This window comes from Hemiscyllium ocellatum, chromosome 28, assembly GCF_020745735.1.
Source record: "Hemiscyllium ocellatum isolate sHemOce1 chromosome 28, sHemOce1.pat.X.cur, whole genome shotgun sequence".
Taxonomy (NCBI): domain Eukaryota; kingdom Metazoa; phylum Chordata; class Chondrichthyes; order Orectolobiformes; family Hemiscylliidae; genus Hemiscyllium; species Hemiscyllium ocellatum.
Window position 1 is genome coordinate 23,586,319 of NC_083428.1, and position 20,748 is coordinate 23,607,066.

General features: G+C 38.8%; 1 protein-coding gene across 1 annotated transcript in view; it reads left to right on the plus strand.

The window, feature by feature from the left end:
* The window catches only part of LOC132829215 (unconventional myosin-Va-like), a 175,290-nt gene that overhangs the window by 72,563 nt on the left and 81,979 nt on the right, over window positions 1-20,748 (plus strand). The window contains exons 14-21 of the mRNA XM_060846582.1: window positions 329-412; window positions 2,860-2,994; window positions 6,874-6,971; window positions 8,504-8,590; window positions 14,558-14,666; window positions 15,866-16,077; window positions 17,585-17,741; window positions 19,545-19,784. Coding sequence (XP_060702565.1) covers window positions 329-412; window positions 2,860-2,994; window positions 6,874-6,971; window positions 8,504-8,590; window positions 14,558-14,666; window positions 15,866-16,077; window positions 17,585-17,741; window positions 19,545-19,784 — 1,122 coding nt within the window. The remainder of the gene's footprint in view (window positions 1-328; window positions 413-2,859; window positions 2,995-6,873; window positions 6,972-8,503; window positions 8,591-14,557; window positions 14,667-15,865; window positions 16,078-17,584; window positions 17,742-19,544; window positions 19,785-20,748) is intronic.

Sequence of the window (20,748 nt, forward strand, 5' to 3'; positions counted from 1 at the left end):
GTCTATGTAATAAGTTTATCAGCCACCACCATCCACCCATGCCAATTAAAATAGTCTGCAGCATCTTTCCTACATCTAGTTGATTTAAGTTGGTGCCGATTAGAATTTTCCCAATTTCACTTTTTTTTTGCTTGGTGTGATGTTCTTCACCTTGAATGCTGCTTATTATCCAACAGTAAAATAAAGTTGCCTGACTGAAGACCGCATCCTCTTTTTGTTTAAAGTGATGTGGGCTATAAATCAGACACTATAAATGTCAGAAAGTGACTGGGTCAAGAAGATTTATTCAATGTTATATCTATTAAGAAGCTTATGAATCGCTTCCTAGGTGCTGTATCAGTGTGAAGGATTTTTAGAGAAAAATAGAGACACAGTTTATGAAGAACCAATTAACATTTTGAAAGCAAGCAAGGTAAGCACTCTTGACCTAGTTTGTGGAAGTGTTGCATTGTATTGAACCAGTTCCCATAGGTCTGAATTGTACCGTCTATTCTAGGTGGAATGGGATAGTCTCATTTCCAAAATGCAAAAATTTTGAAGCCTACATTCTCAAACATTGCTAATTGAAATTTTCTGATTACATTCAGAATTTTTTTAAGATTGTGGGTTTATAAATTTGTTATCTAGCTTGATCTATTTACCAGGTTTCCACAATGTAAAGTAAACATTTTTGCAATTCGTAGAAATTTGAAAATTTTCATTGATCCACAACTTGATAACATTTTCATAGATGTTTTGACCCACTTGTGAGCACTTGATGTCTGTAAAGCTACATGTGAAATAATTGATTTTTTTTTTAAAAGTAAAATCTAATTGAATTGATGAAATGTAACAATAGGATTACGTGGCGGGTTCCTGATTCCTAGTTAAACATAACACCATACAACTTGTACCACAAAGGAATTCAACTGATTAATCTTCAACTAAGGGTATATCTTCTAAATACATTTCTTCTTGGTCCTTCTTGTTTCTCATAATTTCTTGACTAGATGTGAAGTGATTTAAGTTCCACAACAAGACCTAGGTCACTTTATTATGACTTCAACTTAAGCAGGGTTTGTTGTAGCTGACTTCTCAGATGATGAAGCCCTTACGAATTACAAAATTGCAGATTGTGAAAGGTAACCTTTTTTACAGTCTGCAGGTTGGAGTCATCATTTCTACTTTCATTAAGAGATCAATGAGATTAAATTACAGTTAATGTATCAGTAATCTTGCCTCTGAACAGTGAAGGTGGTCCAGTTGTGTGTCTCTAGCTTTGAGAATTATTTTGGCTGTGTATTAACGTTGCACCTGTTTTCATGCAGCTCAGTGTAAATCAAATGGGAACTTTGCCATTTATACATTACAACATGCTTTATTCCTTTGTGATCAAAGCCAGTTTTAACTTGTGTTAGTGCATGGTTATCAAATCCAAGTGGTTAGATTATGCAATTGGAGTCGGGGAGGTCCTAACTACACTTAATTTGAAGTTAACTAAAAATTATTGATAACCTGTTTCATGGTCATGATTTTCAGCATAGATTTTAATCAAGAAATCAAAAATATGGATTTTTAAATGCCTGCCATATGTAAATGGACTCCAGTCCTACAGTATAGTTCACTATTGATGCTTTGATAGTGTGGATGAGAAATAGACAATGGATTGCCAACATATTCCATATACAAAGAATAACTCCTCCTTTAAAAGGATTGCACATAACAAAAATGGGAACAATAGATTTCTTAATGGGTTAAAACGTTCTTGGTGGCTTGGAAAATGAAGATGGTGTATGATGCTGGTAGATGGGGGGGGGGGGAGAGAACACAATGACCAAAATGAAACATTTCAAGAGTTTGATAAGGCTTTTGAGAATATGGACAAAAAGGAAATGGTTTTAGAGAATTTTAATGACTGAAATTTCAGCTAATTGGAAGATAACAAGTGTGCTGGGATTGAGTTTTGGAAATTTACAAATGTGACAAAACTATAAGATTTTCAGATAAGTATTTTAAAGTTCATGCCTTGGTATATGAGCCTATGAAGCTTTTCTAGATAACGGGTAATATGTGAATGGTTTTAGCTGAGCTGAACTTTGTGTAGGGTATTATAAGGGAGTGTGGAAGAGAACAGGGGGAATCTGAAATTGAGATTTTAGCACTGAAATGTTTTGTTTTGTGTTTGTGTGGGTGTGTTAGAGATGGAATGTTAGAGTTACACACAGCTGCTATTGGATTGGATTTGAAGATTACTTTTGAGGTCGACAGAAGCGTTTTGTCATTGGGTTCTGTTCAAACAGACAACACAGGAGATAGTTGAGCACATTGCTAATGGATGGGAACTGAATGCTTTGCAGCTTACTGAAGAAAATTTATGGCTTATCCATAACTTTGGAGCTGGTCAGGACAGCAGGAACAAATGGATGTTTCGTATTTTTCTGTGCTGGCCTGTTTATGGATATATTGCAAAGGGGCAGAAAGTAGATTCGTAGAAGAAAGCATAGGATAAGTCATTGCAGGGAATAGGCTTGTTGGAATATTGAAAAGGAATTGTAATTTAGCAGTGGAGGTCAGATGTAGTGGATAGTCAATTATATTGAGATTTGAGGAATACAGGAGTATTGGATAAACTAGTGGCATTCAGTGAACCTCATTGAATGTACAAGGAATTAAGTGGAAAGTCTGTCTGGCAATGACTGGGTTTTTCTCATCATTGCTATGGGGTTGTGTTTGGGGAACTTATTGCAAGACTGAACCTGATTTAATGTTTTAATAATTGGTCATTGTTATCCAAAATGTAATCTGTTGTAAGCAAATAATTAGAAATCTGCTCCAATTCTCAATGTTGAGATTTTGTCATCTTGTTACTTGTTTCCAAAGTCTGAGCTGATTTCTGAGCTGTTCCATGATGGTGATACTTCTGCAAGAGGAGGTCAGATCTCCAATGTAACGTTAAAGTCTTTAAAAAAGGCCTTACCAGTGACAAGTGAGCACAGAAAAACAGTGGGATACCAGGTAATAAACTTCATTTTCTAAAACGGAATATGCTTAGATTTTCAATATTGGCTCTATAACAGTTGATGAAGTAAGTTGCAAATATTTGCATGTTTTGACAGCAAAAGTGCTGATATTAAAATTTTTCTCAGGACTGGTTTGATTGATATTCAGCATTTCCTTTTCAAAGTTAATACATTTTTAGTACCTTCCACTAGCTCGACCAATATAGAAATTTTTACATTACCTAGGATTTTTTAAAAAATTAGATCTTTTCTGATTGTACAAAATCTAAAGCTCTAATTGAGCAGAACATGATATAATGAAACATAGACCTAAAAGTTGTAATACAAATGTGTGAAAATCTCATTGCTCAAAGTTTTTGCCCAAACAATTCCCAAAAACTAAATGTCTCAAGGCTGGTTGTGGAAAGTGTAGTGGTGATCCCAGCTGATAGTAATACAAGGCAAGTGTGATCCTACAGTTGTTTTTGTAATTTAGTTTACTTTATAGCGGTCAGTCACAAGTTGTTAATGTATTTTATAACAATATGTGTAATCTATTACACAAGAAATGCTAACTGTTATAGAATAAAAGTCATTTGAAAGTCTTATTAGAAATATCAGATAAGACTGAAGGTAAGAGGATCAAAATTTTATTCAAGCCTTATTTGAAGGATCACCTTTTCCAGTTTAAATTGCATTATAATTTCCTGGTTTGGAGGGTGCAGCTACAATTTGGTTTTATTTTTGGAAAACTTTTGTATTCGCTTGATGCTTTTTAATTATTCTTGATGCTATCAAAACTTGCACACTAGACATTCAGCTTCCTTTTAAAAGCCTCCTTCTAAAGCAGTCTTTTGGAGATTTTTCTCTCGCTTAAGCCACTCAGGACAACATTTCTCTGCCCTGACCACTTGAGACTGCACTCTGCTGTCTTTGAAGGATGTCTGCATACTTGCTGACCTAGATAGAGAGACAGAAAAGACAAAGATAGTACTAAGTCATAGAATGCATTGTTGTGTATTTTCTTTTTACTCTGATACATTAGTTTTATAGGGCACTGAACTATTTATCATCTCTTATTTTCTAAGTATAATTCAATCACATGTAATCAAGTTTCCAGACAACCTGAAATCACTCCGACTCAGAAGCAAAACTAAAACAATGGGTGGGATTTTCTCATCCTGTAAATAACATGAGCAATAGTGATGGCTGGTGAAGTATAAAATGGAAAAAGAGATTTTTTAACAGGTCAAAAGTTTTGACTGGCTAGCTCGTGAGTGGCAAGGGTCCAAGTTGAGTGCATGAACACTTCCTTTATTACCAAATCTTGCCTCACTTCAACGAAGGCTTGCTGTTTTCCCAGGCAGTAGAGAGAATCATGGTGCAAATTCCCAGCATGAGTGGCTACCTGCCAGCTGTGGCTTGTTGACATCTCCATCTGGGCCAGCACTTCTCAACAACATGGCATGTTCCATAGACAGTGACCACCTGCACCCTCCATCTAAATGTTGGCATGGCAAATTGCTAGTATAACTCTATCCTGCATTGAGTTATAGTACAGTGCAGTACTTCAGTTGTGCCCTTTAGAACTCACTGAAACATTTCATTGCATTGCCACAGCTTTGCCCTGTGCATAGCAGGTATCTAACATTGGCACAGGATACTTCATGGGGCTCTTGGCTTGTATTCTTAGTAATCACTCATTTTGCATTTAAATGGATGCTTAAAGCAACTGTGATTTACTTTTGACTTTTTGTGCTTTGTTGCTTTCAGAGCTTGTGGTACTTCTGTCTGGACTTTCCTTTTTAGTGTAGACAAAGCCAGGCAGTCTGTTGAAACATCATTGCCAGTAAACAACGCACCTGTACCACGTGCCTTTAGCTTGTGGTAAAATCTGCTTCAACCAAATGACTCTATCTCAATGTTTAAGAGGAGTCTCCCTTAGTCATTTTCAGTGGGACTGTTGGTCAGGATGATCCACCACTGTAAGTCAAGGCACCAGCTAATACCTGTTCATGGAATGCAGTCAGTCAGCCATTGATGTTCAGAATCCAGGTTTCTGTATCATTCCAGTCCAGGGAATGGGTCACAGTCAGCCCTGCAGGTGTTCCTCTAGGTTGTGAAGACAGTGTTGCCCCAAATGGTACCTTCAGGAGAAGCTGTGGTCTTCAGATGGTCCTGAGGATGGTCCTTTTTCTCCACCCTTTTTTTAACAGGGCCTCCAGGTCCCTGTCAGGAAAGTGGGGGTGCCAATTTTGCTCTGGTAATTTCTGATGTAGTTTCCCACACACTGGAACCTTGAAGGGCAATTTCCTGCAGAGTCTGGACTGATGTCCAGCTGAGCTTTAGAACCTTCTCCAGTGGTGAAAAGGCCAGAACCTCCTGGCAGCAGTGAGCACTTTGCTAGCTAGAGTGAGAACAGAGCCATGAAGGTAGGACACCTGTTTATTGTAACACAAAATTACATGAAAGAATGTACTAGAGTTCAGAGAAATGCCCTAATATTGATATTTAACCATGTTTTGGCTAAATTCAGCCCACATATAGTATCCTGTTCTTAACTCGCTGTAGAAATACAATCCAGCCTAACTGTACATGTTCTGTCCACTTTAGAAACTGGAGATCCAAATAATAATAGATCATGAGTCTTCATTACAGTGTAGTAAAATACATCAAAGGGCTAATGTGGTAGTCAGTCTAGAGCGCACAATGAAGTGATTTGTTTTTTTCTGGCCAGGGAATTTAATTTGTAGCATTTTCCAGCACTCCTAGTGGTGCTACATGTGTCTTCGCTACTGGAGTTGGAATTTCAGGTGTTGGAGGTCAGTGGTGTGATGTTGACCTTCTATTATGTAGGTGTTACACAGTGGGATAGAATGGGTGGATTAATGGAGATGAGTACTGGGTGGTTAACCGTGACCAATTGCTTTTTAATCTATAAGTTTCTATATTGAGTGCTCTAGTAAAACTGAATACTAAGAGGAGATTTAAATTTTAAATATAATCTTCTTTGTTGAGGTGGTTAAGGAAATACTCCCTCTAGTTAGAGGGATTAGGGATGAAATTGATAATATTTATGGAGAAGTTGGTGAGTTCTCTTATACCGTGCAGAAACCTATCCATGTTGCAGTGTGGTGGATATAAAGTTGGGGGTTGCGAATGACCAACAGCCAGTCTTGAAGCAATTTTAGCAGGTCAGGCAGCATCCAAGGAACAGGAAATTCGACGTTTCGGGCATAAGCCCTTCATCAGGAATCAGGCTTATGCCCGAAACGTCGAATTTCCTGTTCCTTGGATGCTGCCTGACCTGCTGTGCTTTTCCAGCAACACATTTTCAGCTCCCCACTCCAGCATCTGCAGACCTCCCTTTCTCCTTGAAGCAATTTTACTCTGCCTTCAGCCCAAGATGAGTTTCAGAAACATCGATGTTGGTTCTGATTCTCGTTTTCCTTTCACCTGTCCTCTATCACCATCAACTCTGCTTCTTGAAGTGATTAGATTAGATTACTTAGTGTGGAAACAGGCCCTTCGGCCCAACAAGTCCACACCGACCCGCCAAAGCGCAACCCACTCATACCCATACATTTACCCCTTACCTAACACTACGGGCAATTTAGCATGGCCAATTCACCTGTCCCGCACATCTTTGGACTGTGGGAGGAAACCGGAGCACCCGGAGGAAACCCACGCAGACACAGGGAGAACGTGTATTACAACTGTGCTTTTGTTTGGTTGTTTCAGAAATTTGCATAGACATGTTGATGTGCTTACACATTCTGTATGTTGATCTACTTATCACAGTCTTATCGGAGTTAGAGCTGACTACTTCGGACTAATCTATAGCATTTTAAGTGTTTACAAGTTACTGAGAAACATGTGATGTTATTTTCTGTAGTTTCGAGCATCACTTAATCTCCTCATGGAAACTTTGAATTCAACATCTCCTCACTATGTCCGCTGCCTAAAGCCAAATGATACAAAGGAACCATTTTTGTGAGTAAATCTGCCGCTGCTGTTTTTCAATGTCAATAAGTGTAAATGTGTTTTTGATTCTCCTGAGACGGGTGTGAAGTACATTTGCCATTAGATAGGTCAAATGGGCAAGATATGCAAAGCATATAATTCTACCCCAAAAAAACCCAGAAAAATGGTGCAGACAAAGATGTGCAGAGTTTGAGGGGGAGGTGCATAACAATTGACTTTAGCCTCATTCCACCACAATTTCTCAAGGTTTTTTTTGATCACTTTAAAATAATGACCATGGATTCTGCTTCCATTAGGTTTTTCACTTTCATCCCAGGCTGTGCCAAGAGAACTAAGGAATCTGTCAAGAGAAAGCTTTATGTAGGTTTGATTCTAACACTGTACAAACGAACAGGTTTTGAATGAGTGAAAATTCTATCAATGAAAATACTTGATTCCAATTTTGCTAAAATGTTTTCACATTAAACATTTCAATCAGATCTACTCAATCCTTTTGCTTTATTGCATCACTACCTCTGAACCATCTCCATACCTCTCTTTATTTTGACTGTACCTAGTTGGTTGATAATCTCTCTCTGGCTTGTTGCAGGTTTTTCCCTTTTCTTTCCATTTGTGAAATGCCTTTTTTTTTTTAAGTTGTGCCATATAAATACAAAATGGCAGTGACAACCACTTGGAAAATGTTTTGCTGTTGCTCCTCATGTTTTGTACTTTCTGGAGGACTTTTTATTACATAAAGGTTGGCTACAGCATCTTTTGCAGCATAATCATTATGGTAAATGCATCTAATACAGATTTCATTGAAGTCTCTTACTTTTAAATGCAAACATTTTAGTTCAAAAACAATGCTACTGTTCTTGATACAAATATTGTTATAATTGAGTGCTGACTTTAAAACTGGAATTATACAACTGTAAATTTCACTTAATTTTGGGGGTATGGGGTAAATGAAGATAGACTGAGAATTAAGTGATCAGTTTTAAGGTAAAATATTTAGTATCTTTTTTAAAGCTGTCAGTCTGCATTGCTTCCCTGCTTTTCCTTAATTAATTGAGGGCCCTGTACTTTTAATTTATGCAAATATAATTTCTTCAGCTAAGGGTATCGGAAATCTTGATAATATGAAGAGAGGGGTTTCAGATGATGGAGTGGGTAGGAGTTGTGAAACTCGTGTTGTGATCTGGAATGCATTGCAGAAAGGAATTTTCAGTATTGTTCAATATTGAGCTGGATAAATACCTGGGTGTGTGTGAGAGAGTGGGGGGGTGGGTGGCGTGGTGGTGGAGGAGACGGAGCTGAGGCAATATGGAGAGTGGGATTAATTGGATACCTCCCAAAAGTGGATCATCTGGATGACCGCTACCTGTGTTAAATTTTAATGTGACTACTACTCCAGTTACAGACAATGTTGTAATGTTTGAAAGAAGCTGATGAATAACTAGCTTTAACTGCGAAATGTAGGAAAGCAATACAGTATGTTACTTCGCTCTACTTCACTTGTAGTTAAAGGCTATTGAGGTCAAAGTTTGGCATTTCTGCAGGTTTAATCCAAAAAGAATGGTACAACAATTAAGAGCCTGTGGTGTTATTGAAACAATCCGTCTCAGTGCTGCTGGGTATCCATCTAGGTAAGTATGAATTACATTGAATGTGGCTCAAAGAGGACGGAGTGTTGAATTGTTTTTTTTTGTCTTAAATACTATGTACGTGATGTTTTGCTCAGTACCTTGGGCAGTGCTTTCACTTGCCTAAATTCAGTGTGCTGAGGAATTAAACCCCTTAAAACCAGAAGAAGCTGCAACTATCATCATGTCTTTCCCACTTTCAAATACTAAGGTATTGCTCTTCCAGGATAGATTTTATTAAATAAGTATCTGATAGTTATATTAATATAGCAGCTACATTACATGCATTTGATAGTGGTCAACAATAGTTGTTCTTCATGTGGACTATATTTTTCCCACAAATGTAAGTGAAGCTGTGGAACTTGTGGCTATCCAGCTGAGTTCCGGTACATAGTTAAGGGCAGACCTAAAAGATGTGTACAAGATTTACTGCACCATTTGTACAGTAAATGCAAATTAAAGCTGCATTTTAAGTACTTTTACTTTTTTAAGTAACTAACTCAGGCTCGTGAGTCATGATTTCCTGTGTACAAAGTCATATTGACCATCCCTAATCAGTCCTTGCCTTTCCAAATATATGTAAATTCTGTCCCTCTGAATTCCCTCCAACTTGCCGCCACCGATGCCAGTCTATAATTGGTCACTGGTCTATAATTCCCTGACTTGTCCTTGTCACCTTTTCTTAAATAGCACCACCACCCTGGCCAACCTCCAGTCTTCCAGCACCTCACTTGTGGCTATTGAGGATACAAATATCTCCACAAGGGGCCCAACAATTACTTCCCTAACCTCCCACAGAGTTCTAGGGTACGCCTGATCAGCTCCCAAGGATTTACTACCTTTTTGTATTTTAAGATGTCCAGCACTGCCGCCTCCTGTAATATAGACATTTTTCAAGATGTTAACATGTATTTCCCTACATGCTAGACCTTCCACATCCTCCTCTACAGTAAACACTGATGCAACATACTCATTTATTACGTTCCCCCATCTCCTGTGTTTCCACAAAGGCCGCCTTGCTGATCTTTTGAGGAGCCCTATTCTCTCCCTAGTTACCCTTTTTGTCCTTTTTAATGTATTTGTAGAATTTAAGACCATAACAGTGGAAGTAAGGCCATTCGGCCCATCGAGTCCACTCTGCCATTCAATCATGGCTGATGGGCATTTCAACCCCACTTACCCGCATTCTCCCCCGTAGCCCTTAATTCCTCGTGACATCAAGAATCTATCAATATCTGCCTTGAAGACATCTAGCTTCCTGGCCTCCACTGCACTCTGCGGCAATGAATTCCATAGGCCCACCACTCTCTGGCTGAAGAAATGTCTCCGCATTTCTGTTCTGAATTGACCCCCTCTAATTTTAAGGCTGTCCACGGGTCCTAGTCTCCTCGCCTAACGGAAACAATTTCCTAGCGTCCACTCTTTCCAAACCATGTATTATCTTGTAAGTTTCTATTAAGTCTCCCCTTAATCTTCTAAACTCCAATGAATACAATCCCAGGATCCTCAGCCGTTCCTCATATGTTAGACCAACCATTCCAGGGATAATCTGTGTGAATCTCCGCTGGACACATTCCAGTGGCAGTATGTCCTTCCTGAGGTGTAGGGACCAAAACTGGACACAGTACTCCAAATGAGGCCTAACCAGAGCTTTATAAAGTCTCAGTAGCACAACGGTGCTTTTATATTCCAACCCTCTTGAGATAAGTGACAACATTGCATTCGCTTTCTTAATCCTGGATTCAATCTGCATGTTTACCTTTAGAGAATCCTCGACTAGCACTCCCAGATCCCTTTGTACTTTGGCTTTACGAATTTTCTCAGAATTTCGTTTGGATTCTACTTAACCCTATTTGCCAAAGCTCTCTTGTCCCCTTTTTTTGGCATCCAGATTTCCATTTTAAGGATACTCCTACTGCCTTTGTATTCTTCTAAGGATTCACTTGATCTCTGCGGTCTATCCCAGATATGTGCTTCCTCCTTTTTCTTAACCAAACCTTCAATTTCTCTAGTTATCTAGCATTTCCTACACCTACCAGCCTTGCCCTTCACCTTAACGGGAACATAGTGCCTCTGGAATCTTGTTATCTCCTTTTTGAAGGCCTCCCACTTTCCAGCCATTCCTTTTTCCTCCAAACATTCATCCCCAATCAACTTTTGAAAGTACTTGCCTAATACTATCAAGTTGGCCTTACTTTTAGATCTGGTCAAATCTTTTCCATCACTATTTTAAAAATAGAATTATGGTCACTGGCCCCAAAATGGTTCCCCCACTGACTTCTCAGCCACATACCCTGCCTTATTTCCCAAGTTTAGGTCAAGTTTTGCAACTTATCTAGTAGATATATCCTAAGCACATACTGAACTGGAAAATTTTCTTGTGCACACTTAAATTCCTCTCCATCCAAGCCGTTAACACTGGCAGTCCCAGTCTGTTTGGAAAGTTAAAATCCCCTACCATTACCACCCTGTTATTCTTACAGACAACTGTAAGGTGATCTCAAATATGTTTAATTTCCTTCTGACTACTGGGGAGCTCTATAGTCTCTTACACTCGCGCTCTCTGATCCTCCCAAATAACCTCCTTCGGCACATTCCAGGAATATCCTCCCTAAGTACAGCCATAATGTTTCCTTAATCAAAAATGCCATTTTCCCCCTCCTCTCTTAAACATTCCTCCTTCCTCTTCCCAACCCCCTACTAATTCATCCTATAGGATTTATACCCTGGAACATTAAGCTACCAGTCCTGTCCATCCCTGAGCCACTTCTGTCATTGCCATGATTTCCTAGGCATGCCCTGAGCTCATCTCCCTTTCCTGTTAGGCCTCCTGCATTGAAATAAATGTAGTTTAATTCATAAGTCCTATCTCATTCTCCGCCTGCCCTGACTTTTTGATTTGTTCTTTTTCCCAACTGTACTAGTATCTTTTTCTCACTATCTCTCTGGGTCATAGTCATACAGCATGGAAACGGACCCTTCAGTCCAACCAGTCCATGCTGACCATGTTCCCAATCTAAACTAATCCCACCTGCCTGTGCTTGGCCCCTATCCCTCAATCTTTCCTATTCATGACCTTATCTCATTTTTAAATTGTACAAGCATCCATTATTTTCTCTGGAAGAACATTCCACACACGAACCAATATTTAAAGTGACTCCTCCATCCTCTTTATAAATCTTTCTCCTCTCACCTTAAAAATATACCCCCAATTTTGAATTTTCCTATACTAGGGGAAAGGACCCTCAGCATTCACATTATCTATGCCAGTCATGATTTTATAAACTTCAATAAGGTGACCCCTCAACGTCTTACACTCCAGTGAAAAATGTCATGCTGTTTCGGTCAATTTTCCCCTTAAACCCTTCAGAATTGTTTTTATATCTAAAAGCAAAGTTCTCTTCAGTCAGTAAAGAGTTAGCTTCTCTGCTAACAAATGTTCACAATGAAGGAAAAAGATTTTGATCTGAAAGATCAAAGCCCTCAAAACTTGTGTAATGTGTCTATAAGAAATCACTTTTCCTCAATGACTCTATATACTGTATTCAGTTTTAACTACACCTTTACCCACCTGGGTACCACTGTTGCAATCTGTAGTCAGATGTATCTCCCTATTGTGACAGCCTTGGGACAATGGAAAATTTGAAGCTAAAGGAGGTCATGTGGTCGGTCAGTACAGGAGTTCATCAAATAACAAGGCATTGATTCCTGAGGGGTTGAAGTATTTAATTTTAATTCCTCTTACTCCCAGCTGTGATCCATAAAATAAGTAATTTTAGTGAAGGGTCCATCAATTATGATCTGAATTATTCCAGACAAAAAGCAGCATTTTACTAAAATTAATGCAAATTGAAACTGGGCATTCCAATTTTATCCTTGACCCAAACAACAACTTTACACAGACCAGAACTGGAACCATGTTGCAGGCCCCTGAACCAGAGAAGTTGATGGACCAGAGTGTGCTAGATTGCTAGTACAGGTTGTACTTTGTTAAAAGTAGAGTCACAGCACAACATTATTACTATTTCAGAAGCTAAGAGAAAGCAAAGCAACATACATACAACATTTGCATTGACAACAGAAGTGGACATTTTGCCTCGCAGGACTGCTGTCATTTAATGAGATCATGAGTGTTGCCCCATCACCTTTTTTTACATATTTTAAATCCTCCCAAGCAGCTCAAGTAAATCTCTCCTCCAGTGTCCCCTGCCAATTCAGGTACCCATCCTCCTTTTTTTTTCAAGGCTCCTTCTACTCCATAGGAGATTACAATGATTTGCTCTCGCTCCTTTTTTTTGTTTTGTTTTTATATTCCTGCCTAACTTCCTGCATTCTTTCCTCAAAATCTCATCCTTTCCTCTTCCAATGTGTACAATGACCTCCTGTTGATCCCTCACCCAATTTTGAGGATATTCTGCACCATCTGAGAGATCCTTGATTCTGGCACCAGGGAGGTAATACGTCATTCTGATGACTCGTCACCTGAATAAATGTCTGTCCGTGTTTCTGACAAGAGTTCTCTATCACAGTCAAGATTAGAGTGGTGCTGGAAAAGCAGAGTGGGTTAGGTAGCATCCTAAGGAACAGGCAAATCAACGTTTCTGGCGAAAACCCTTCATCAGGAATGATCAAAGGACTTTTGCCCAAAAACGTTGATATTCCTGCTCCTTGGATGCTGCCTGACTTGCTGTGCTTTTCTAGCACCACTCTAACCTTTAATCTCTAGTATCTGCTTTCACTTAGCCCCTATCACAATTGATCCCTTGTAACAAGAGATAAGTCAGGTTCCATTAGAGTCAGTCCCAGTACCAGAAACCGGACTCTCAGTGCTGCATTCCCCTCAGAGTCCATCACAACCTTCATTTTCTAAAACAATATATCTGTTTCTAAAGGGGGTAGCCACAGGAGAGCTCCTGTAAATTCCTTGTTACCTGTAACTGCTGCTTCAACTGATCCATGCGGTCCAATAGGATTCATAACTAAACACACTTTCTGCAGATGTGATCATCAGTAATATATTAAATCACACCACCAGGTTATAGTCCAACGGGTTTAATTTAATGCTTTTGGAGCACTGTGCCTTCATCAGGTGATTGTCCTCCACAGCCACTTGATGAAGGAGCAGTGCTCTGAAAGTTAGTGCTTCCAATTAAACCTGTTAGACTATAACCAGGTGTGGTGCAAGATGTTTAACTTTGTACGCCCCAGTCCAACACCGGCATCTCCAAATCATGGTCAGTAACATGGAAACCCTCCCTACACATCTGACAGGAAGAGCACCACTCTAGTAAAGGTCATCATTGCACCTTAACAATGTACAGACCTAGAAAATAGCACATTGTTACTGCTCTTAAAACTTACTGCTTGAGCCTAAGTTAGTACCTATGTTTTTATACTCTTTAATTAAGAAACAAATCCATATACAATTTTCTTATTTGCCTTCATTGGATTGTCAATGTTCTTAAACTATCACTTCCATAGAACAATGTGTTGCCTTTTGTAAAATGGTATGATCTGAGCAATGTAAAAAAAAATTGGAATGCATGTAACGATATTCATGCTCAAGTTAAAGCCAGTCCCTCAGTAATAAGGAGGATGTGCCTTCTATTCTGTCTGCAACACAAACTGATGTTCCTAGTTCTAATTATACAGGAATTTTTATTGGACTAAACAGAAATGCCACCTTCAAAAAGGCTGGAAACCAAAGGCAAACTTTACTCCAAAATAAAATGGTTATACAGATTTCTTTTCAATATTAGGAAACCTGCACATGACCATCAGACTTCACACTTAACTCTCAATGAAGGAAGCTTGACATCGTCATGTGTGAATCGTTTTGGTTGTGGAGATTTCATTGTACAGAGTTGAATGACCTGTTTCTGTATCATAACATTATATCATTCTATCATAGAATTTTGTAAATTGTTTCATTGAAGTTTACTAATGTTGGATTTTTGTCTTTTTTTTTAGGTGGACCTATGTTGATTTCTTTAGTCGCTACAGGGTTTTGATGAGAGAAGAAAACATTTGTGCAGATGAGAAACAGACCTGTAAAAACATGTTGGAAAATCTAATCAAGGTTTAAAAGCTATGATGTCAGCCATTTTTCTTTAGTTTAAAGGCCCATGTTGTGGCTGGGGCCAGGGAGAGAGTTCTCTTGTTCAAAGAATTTTAAGTCTTCAACAATCATTTTAGTTGTGAATGTTTGTTTGTTTCAAACAAAGTGCAACTTTTTTTTCTGGCACATGAACAAAATTTTGAACCTAATTTTATTACTTCAACTTTTTAAAATTTGTTTTGTTTTTCCAAATACCCCTTAGCTTTTAGGATAGTACCAATCATACTTGAGGTATTCAACGTGCTCACCATTGAGAGTAATATTTGATTAATCAATCCTTGATAAAAATTCAGCAAAGTGATAGATCTCAGACTATTGCTTATGCAGGTAGAAGTAGATTTCACATGGTATTCTTTTTAACTGGGAATAATATTGCATGTTGATCATTTGTTTGTCGGAGAAACCCGGTTTAATTTCTTAGAGGAATAGTTAATATAAATTGAAGCTGTAGACTCTCAAATACCACATACCCACAACATGACGACAGCGTGACTCAATGGTAGCATAATCATCTGAATTTAAAGGTGATGGGTTCAAGTCGAGCTCCATGATTTGATGCAATTCTGTCAGACTTGTTTTTGTGCAGTACTAAGGAAATGCTGCATAGTTAGAAATGTTTTGGGTGAGGTATTAAACTGAGGTTCCAGCTGTCCAATTTGCCATATTCTGAAGGAGTGGAGGGTGCTGTTTCTGTTTCCCTAGGCAATATTATTCTCCATCAAATTTACAAAACAAATTATTGTGTCCCTTATTAAGATTATTGGCGGGAGCTTGCTGTGGCTAAATTGACTGTTGTGATTCCTACACTAAATATGGTCCAGAAGTTATGGAGGTTTCCGTGCTGTACATCTTTGACTCTGACTATAATAATATTACCTTTTTAGATGGAAGAATAAATATTATATACATATGTATTAGTGAGTGATATCTGATCAATGATGGATCTTGTGATTTTTTTTTGATATTTTTGGGTGTTTTGTTTTTGCTAGAAAAGCTCAGCAGGACTGGCAGCATGAGTTCTGATTTCTCTTCCCACATGCTGCCAGTCCTGTTGAACTTTTCCAGCAACTTTTGCTTTGGTTTTGGATTTACAGCTCATCCACAGTTCTTTTGGATTTTAAGGTTTTTTTAAAAAATACAAAACTTCTGTTTATCCGCAGGATGAAAACAAGTATCAATTTGGAAAGACCAAGATCTTCTTTTCTGCAGGGCAGGTGGCCTACCTGGAGAAGCTCCGGGCAAGCCGACTGCGAGCTGCCTGCATTATGGTACAAAAGATAGTGAGAGGTTGGATTCAAAGAAAGAAATATCAGCAGATATGCCGAGCCATTATTGTCATCCAGAAATACACTCGCAGATTTCTAGCAAAACAGTAAGTAAAACAACACTAAAGTAAAGCAGTCATGAAACAAAAAAACGTGCTGAAGAAACTCAGCAGCTCTGGCAGCATTTGTGGAGAGAAAGAAGAGTTTGAGTTTGTTTTGGGGCCCAGTGACCTTTCTTCAAAACCCGGTTGTATCCAAACAGCCCATTAACCTCAATGTTGTGCAGTGAGGAAACTTGTTTGCTGTTGCTGATTAAGTCAGCCTTCCAGAAAAAAGTGACACCAGTGACTTAGAAAATAGAACATTACAGAGCAGTATAGGCCCTTCAGCCCTTGATGGTTCCACATGTTGTTTGCAACAATCTGAAGCCTATCTATTCTACACTATATTTCACTTTCATCCATATGTTTATTCAATGACTATTTGAAGACCCTTAAAGTTGGCAAGTTTACTACTGTTGCAGGCAGGGCGTTCCATGTCCTTACTACTTTGAATAAAGAAACTACTTCGGACATCTGTCCTAACATCTATCACCCCTTTAATTTATAGTTATGTCCCCTTGTGCTAGTTGCCATCATTTGAGAAAAAAGACTCTCACTGTCCAGCTTATCTAACCCTCTGATGTATCTTGTGTCTCAATTAAGTCACCCCTCAACCTTCATCTCTCTAACAAAAACAGCCTCAAGTCGCTTAGCCTTTCCTCATAAGACCTTCCCTCCATACCAGGCAACACCCTAGTAAATCTCCTCTGCATCCTTTCCAAAGCTTCCACATCCTTCCTATAATGTGGTGACCAGAACTGTATGCAATACTCCAAGTGTGGCCCCACCAGAGTTTTGTACAGTTGTGGCATGACCTCATGGCTCTGAAACCCAATCCCTCCATCAATAAAAGCAAACCCATCATATACTGCCTTAACAACCCTATCAACCTGGATGGCAACTTTCAGGCATCTCTGTACATGGAATCAGAGAGCTCTCTGCTCATCTACACTACCAAGAATCTTATCTTACCATCTTATTGCAAAGAGTCATCATCTGTACACTTATCATTAATGTTCAATAAATATACGTACTTGGCACTTGATTTTAGAAATAAATCTGTACTTTGCATTGCCATGCATCTCTCAATTTTTAAAATCTACACTTACCATTTGAGCCAGTCCTCCAGAGCTGGCTCAGTGGCCAGCACCACTGCCTCTTGGTGCCAAGATCTTGGGTTTCATTCCAACCTCGGGTGACTGTGTGGAGTTTGTATGTTCAAGCTTATACTGGTTATGTGGATTGGCCATGGTAAATGTGGGTTACAAGAACTGTCTGGGTCTGGGAGGGATGCACTTTGGAGGGTCAGTCCAGACTCTGGCCCGTTTCTGCACTTAGGGATTCTGTATTAAAGATCTATTTAAAATCATTTATGAAACTATATGGGGACAACTTCAAACAGGGCCTTTTATAAGCTAACTTGTTATAATTCATTCGTATTGCTAAACTGTGCATGTTGACTTGGCACTTGCCTGTATGAAGAGTGTATAAAAATATAATCTTTTTGTTTCAGACTAGTTGATCATTTAAGATTGACAAAGGCTGCCATAATTATACAGAGACAATATCGAATGTTGGTAGTGAGAAGGCTGTATGTACACATCCGTACAGCAGTAATTACAATTCAAGCTTATGCAAGAGGCATGATTACGAGACGAACTTATCATAAGGCAAGTCTTTATTGAACATTTTATGTGCTGAACAGTTTCTGTAATTGTTTCTGATCTTAATGATGAATATTCTGAGATCCTGTGAAGAATGAGGTTGTACGATTGATCGTGTATATGTGGTCAGAAGGTCAAATCCAAGGCCAGAGTCCCGAGCACAAATCCAGACCACCACTCCAGTTGTGCACTGTCCTAGGATCTGTCAAACAATAGTCTGAGATGTTTTACCACTGAATGTAAAAGGGCCTGGTAGTTTTTATCCCTCTTTTTGTTAAAATCTAATTCTTCCGCCATTCACCAAACTTTTGCTGGCTTTGATCATGGTTTGTAATGATCAGGTATGAATTACTTAACAGGGCCTAGGGGGTTTTAAAAGGATGGGATTAACCATACTTTTTGAAGTCTTTAATCATCCCCTACTGTGGCTCCTTGGTATGCTGGCCAATATCTTTCTCAATCAAACACTGGTTTGGCTGCTATTTGTTTTTTTTAGACCTTGCTGTGTACAAATTGGCTCTCTATATACTGTTTCCTATATTGTTATAGTGACTCTCCTGTCAAAACGCCTCATTGGCTGCAAAACATTTTGTGATCATTAGTGTTTTATAGGTGCAAGTTTGTTGTCTTGCTTCAATATTGGCTGCGATTGGAGGAGCGCGCAGTCAGTCTAATCTCTCTCTACACCATGGATCACAACATGAAATTAAGTAGTTTTTTTTTCCAGTTACTGAAATGACCAGTTATAAATAACATGCCTATATTAGGTTTTGAAATAAAGATCTATTACCCACATTTAATAAAACACAATTTACTAGCAAAATAAAGCTTCAGTAAATATACAAGAAATGTTTAGTAATATAAGTGCTCATTACTCTCTAGATATCAAAAAAAAGCACAATTGGCTTCTCTGCAGAGATTGGCGTTACGAACAAAAATGCATGTTTTAACTGATTGGGTTTTTCATGAAAGCAAATGGGTAGTGTAAAAGGTTTTGATTTATCATTGTTTTTCTGGCAAGTGTTGTCAGGCCACTTAATTGTATGTGTTTGAGTCCCTATAGACGCTGCCTGCTCAGGAAATACAATATTGAGAAATGCAATCCCTTCCTTGCAGAAGGACTAGTAGGTTTCCCCCTAAACTCAAGTGTTGCTTTCAGCAATCTAGATTAGCTGGACAGTCCTTTCTCACAGGCTGCTTGTCCCCAACTGAAGACCGCAAAAAAATACTCTCCAATCCAGTCACTGTTCAAAAAGCCTCCGAACTAAAGGTCATCGCCAGCCATGCGATTTTCTAAGAAGCCTATTTTTTAAAAAAAAATTCAACGTACATAAATGACATTTTCGATCACGCACTCAAAACAAATGCAAGCATTTCCACAATACTTGAAAGAAATCAATTTTTCACAACTCTTTAAAACGTAAATTTGGTAAGAAGTTTTAAGTATGAAGCCTATTCATTGCATTCAACTTCTGTCAACTTTTTTGAAGTCTGAGAAGACCTTCAAGGTGCATACTTTGTGGCACAACCTGATGAAGGAGCGTCACTCCAAAAGCTAGAGCTTCCAATTAAACCTGTTGGACTATAACCTGGTGTTGTGTGATTTGTAACTTTGTACACCACGGTCCAACACCGGCACCTCCAAATCATACTTTAGTAGTTCTAATGTGTTTAATGAATATGACACCAATATTAGATTTCTGCGAATGTGTGGAAGAAGGTAGGGGTACATGGAAGTTTTTCTTTTGAGTACTACATGAAGTTATTTCTTTTGCATTTCTAAAGACACATGCGCTTACTTTTAATTAGATGGTCCGGGACCAAAAGGCTACTGTCCTACAGAAGTATGTGCGAGGATGGCTGAGCTTTTTGAAATATCAAAGAATTCGGCATGCGGTTATCTACTTGCAGTGCTGTTTTCGACGAATGATGGCATATCGCCAACTGAAAAGGCTGAAGGTTGAAGCACGTTCAGTTGAGCACTACAAGAAACTGAACAAAGGAATGGAAAACAAGATTTTGCAGCTGCAGTATAAAGTGAATGATCAGGTAAACTCAGGGATTCCAAAAGTGGAAGCCAATTTGGCCTTGTACACTGGTGGCAAATGTGCAGGAGTATTGTCGATGGATGCAGGATGAGATGTGCTCAAGTAACAAGTTTTGTACAGTCAATTTTATGGAGTGGGGTCACAGATCCACAAGTGGAGCATTGCAATGGGTCAGAATCTACAGGTACAAAAGCAGGTTTTTGTATGATGGAGTGTCCGAGATTGGGGATTTTGAGCAGAATTTAATATTCAATGAGCTTTATCCATCCTACTAGTTACATTTTCAATGTATCGCTTTGCTTATTTGCATGACTTTAAGTATCCAGTTTAATATAAATTCTAGTCCTTAGCTATTCTTAATATTGACTAACTGATCTATAATTTCCTTTCTTTTTGTTTGTTTACTATCTTCCAAGTCTTGGAGCTGTTCTGGAAAATCGAAACATTTTACCTCTGCAGTTATCTCTGATAAAGCCCCAAAATGCCCCTCATCAGTGCATGGTTATCTGGGACTTGAAACACTAGTTTCTCCTCTATAATTTTTATAGAGTCAAAGTCATTGAGATGTACAGCATGGAAGCAGACTCTTTGGTCCAACTAGTCCACACTGACTAGATACCCCAACTTAATGTAGTCTCATTTGCTAGCAGCTGGCTAATATCCCTTTTAAACCCATTCTATTCATATAGTCATCCAGATGCCTTTTTAAAACATTGCAATTGTACTGGCTTCCACGACTTCCTGTGGTAGCTCATTCCATACACTCACCACCCTTCGGTCCCTTTTATATCTTTCCCCTCTCCCCCTTAAACCTATGCCCTCTGGACTCTTCTCCCTGCTTCACCCCCACTGAGGGAAAAGACTTTGTCAATTTATCCTATTCACACCCCTCATGATTTTTATAAACCTCTATAAGTTCACCCCTCAGCCTTCGATGCTCCAGGGAAAATAGCCCCAGCCTATTC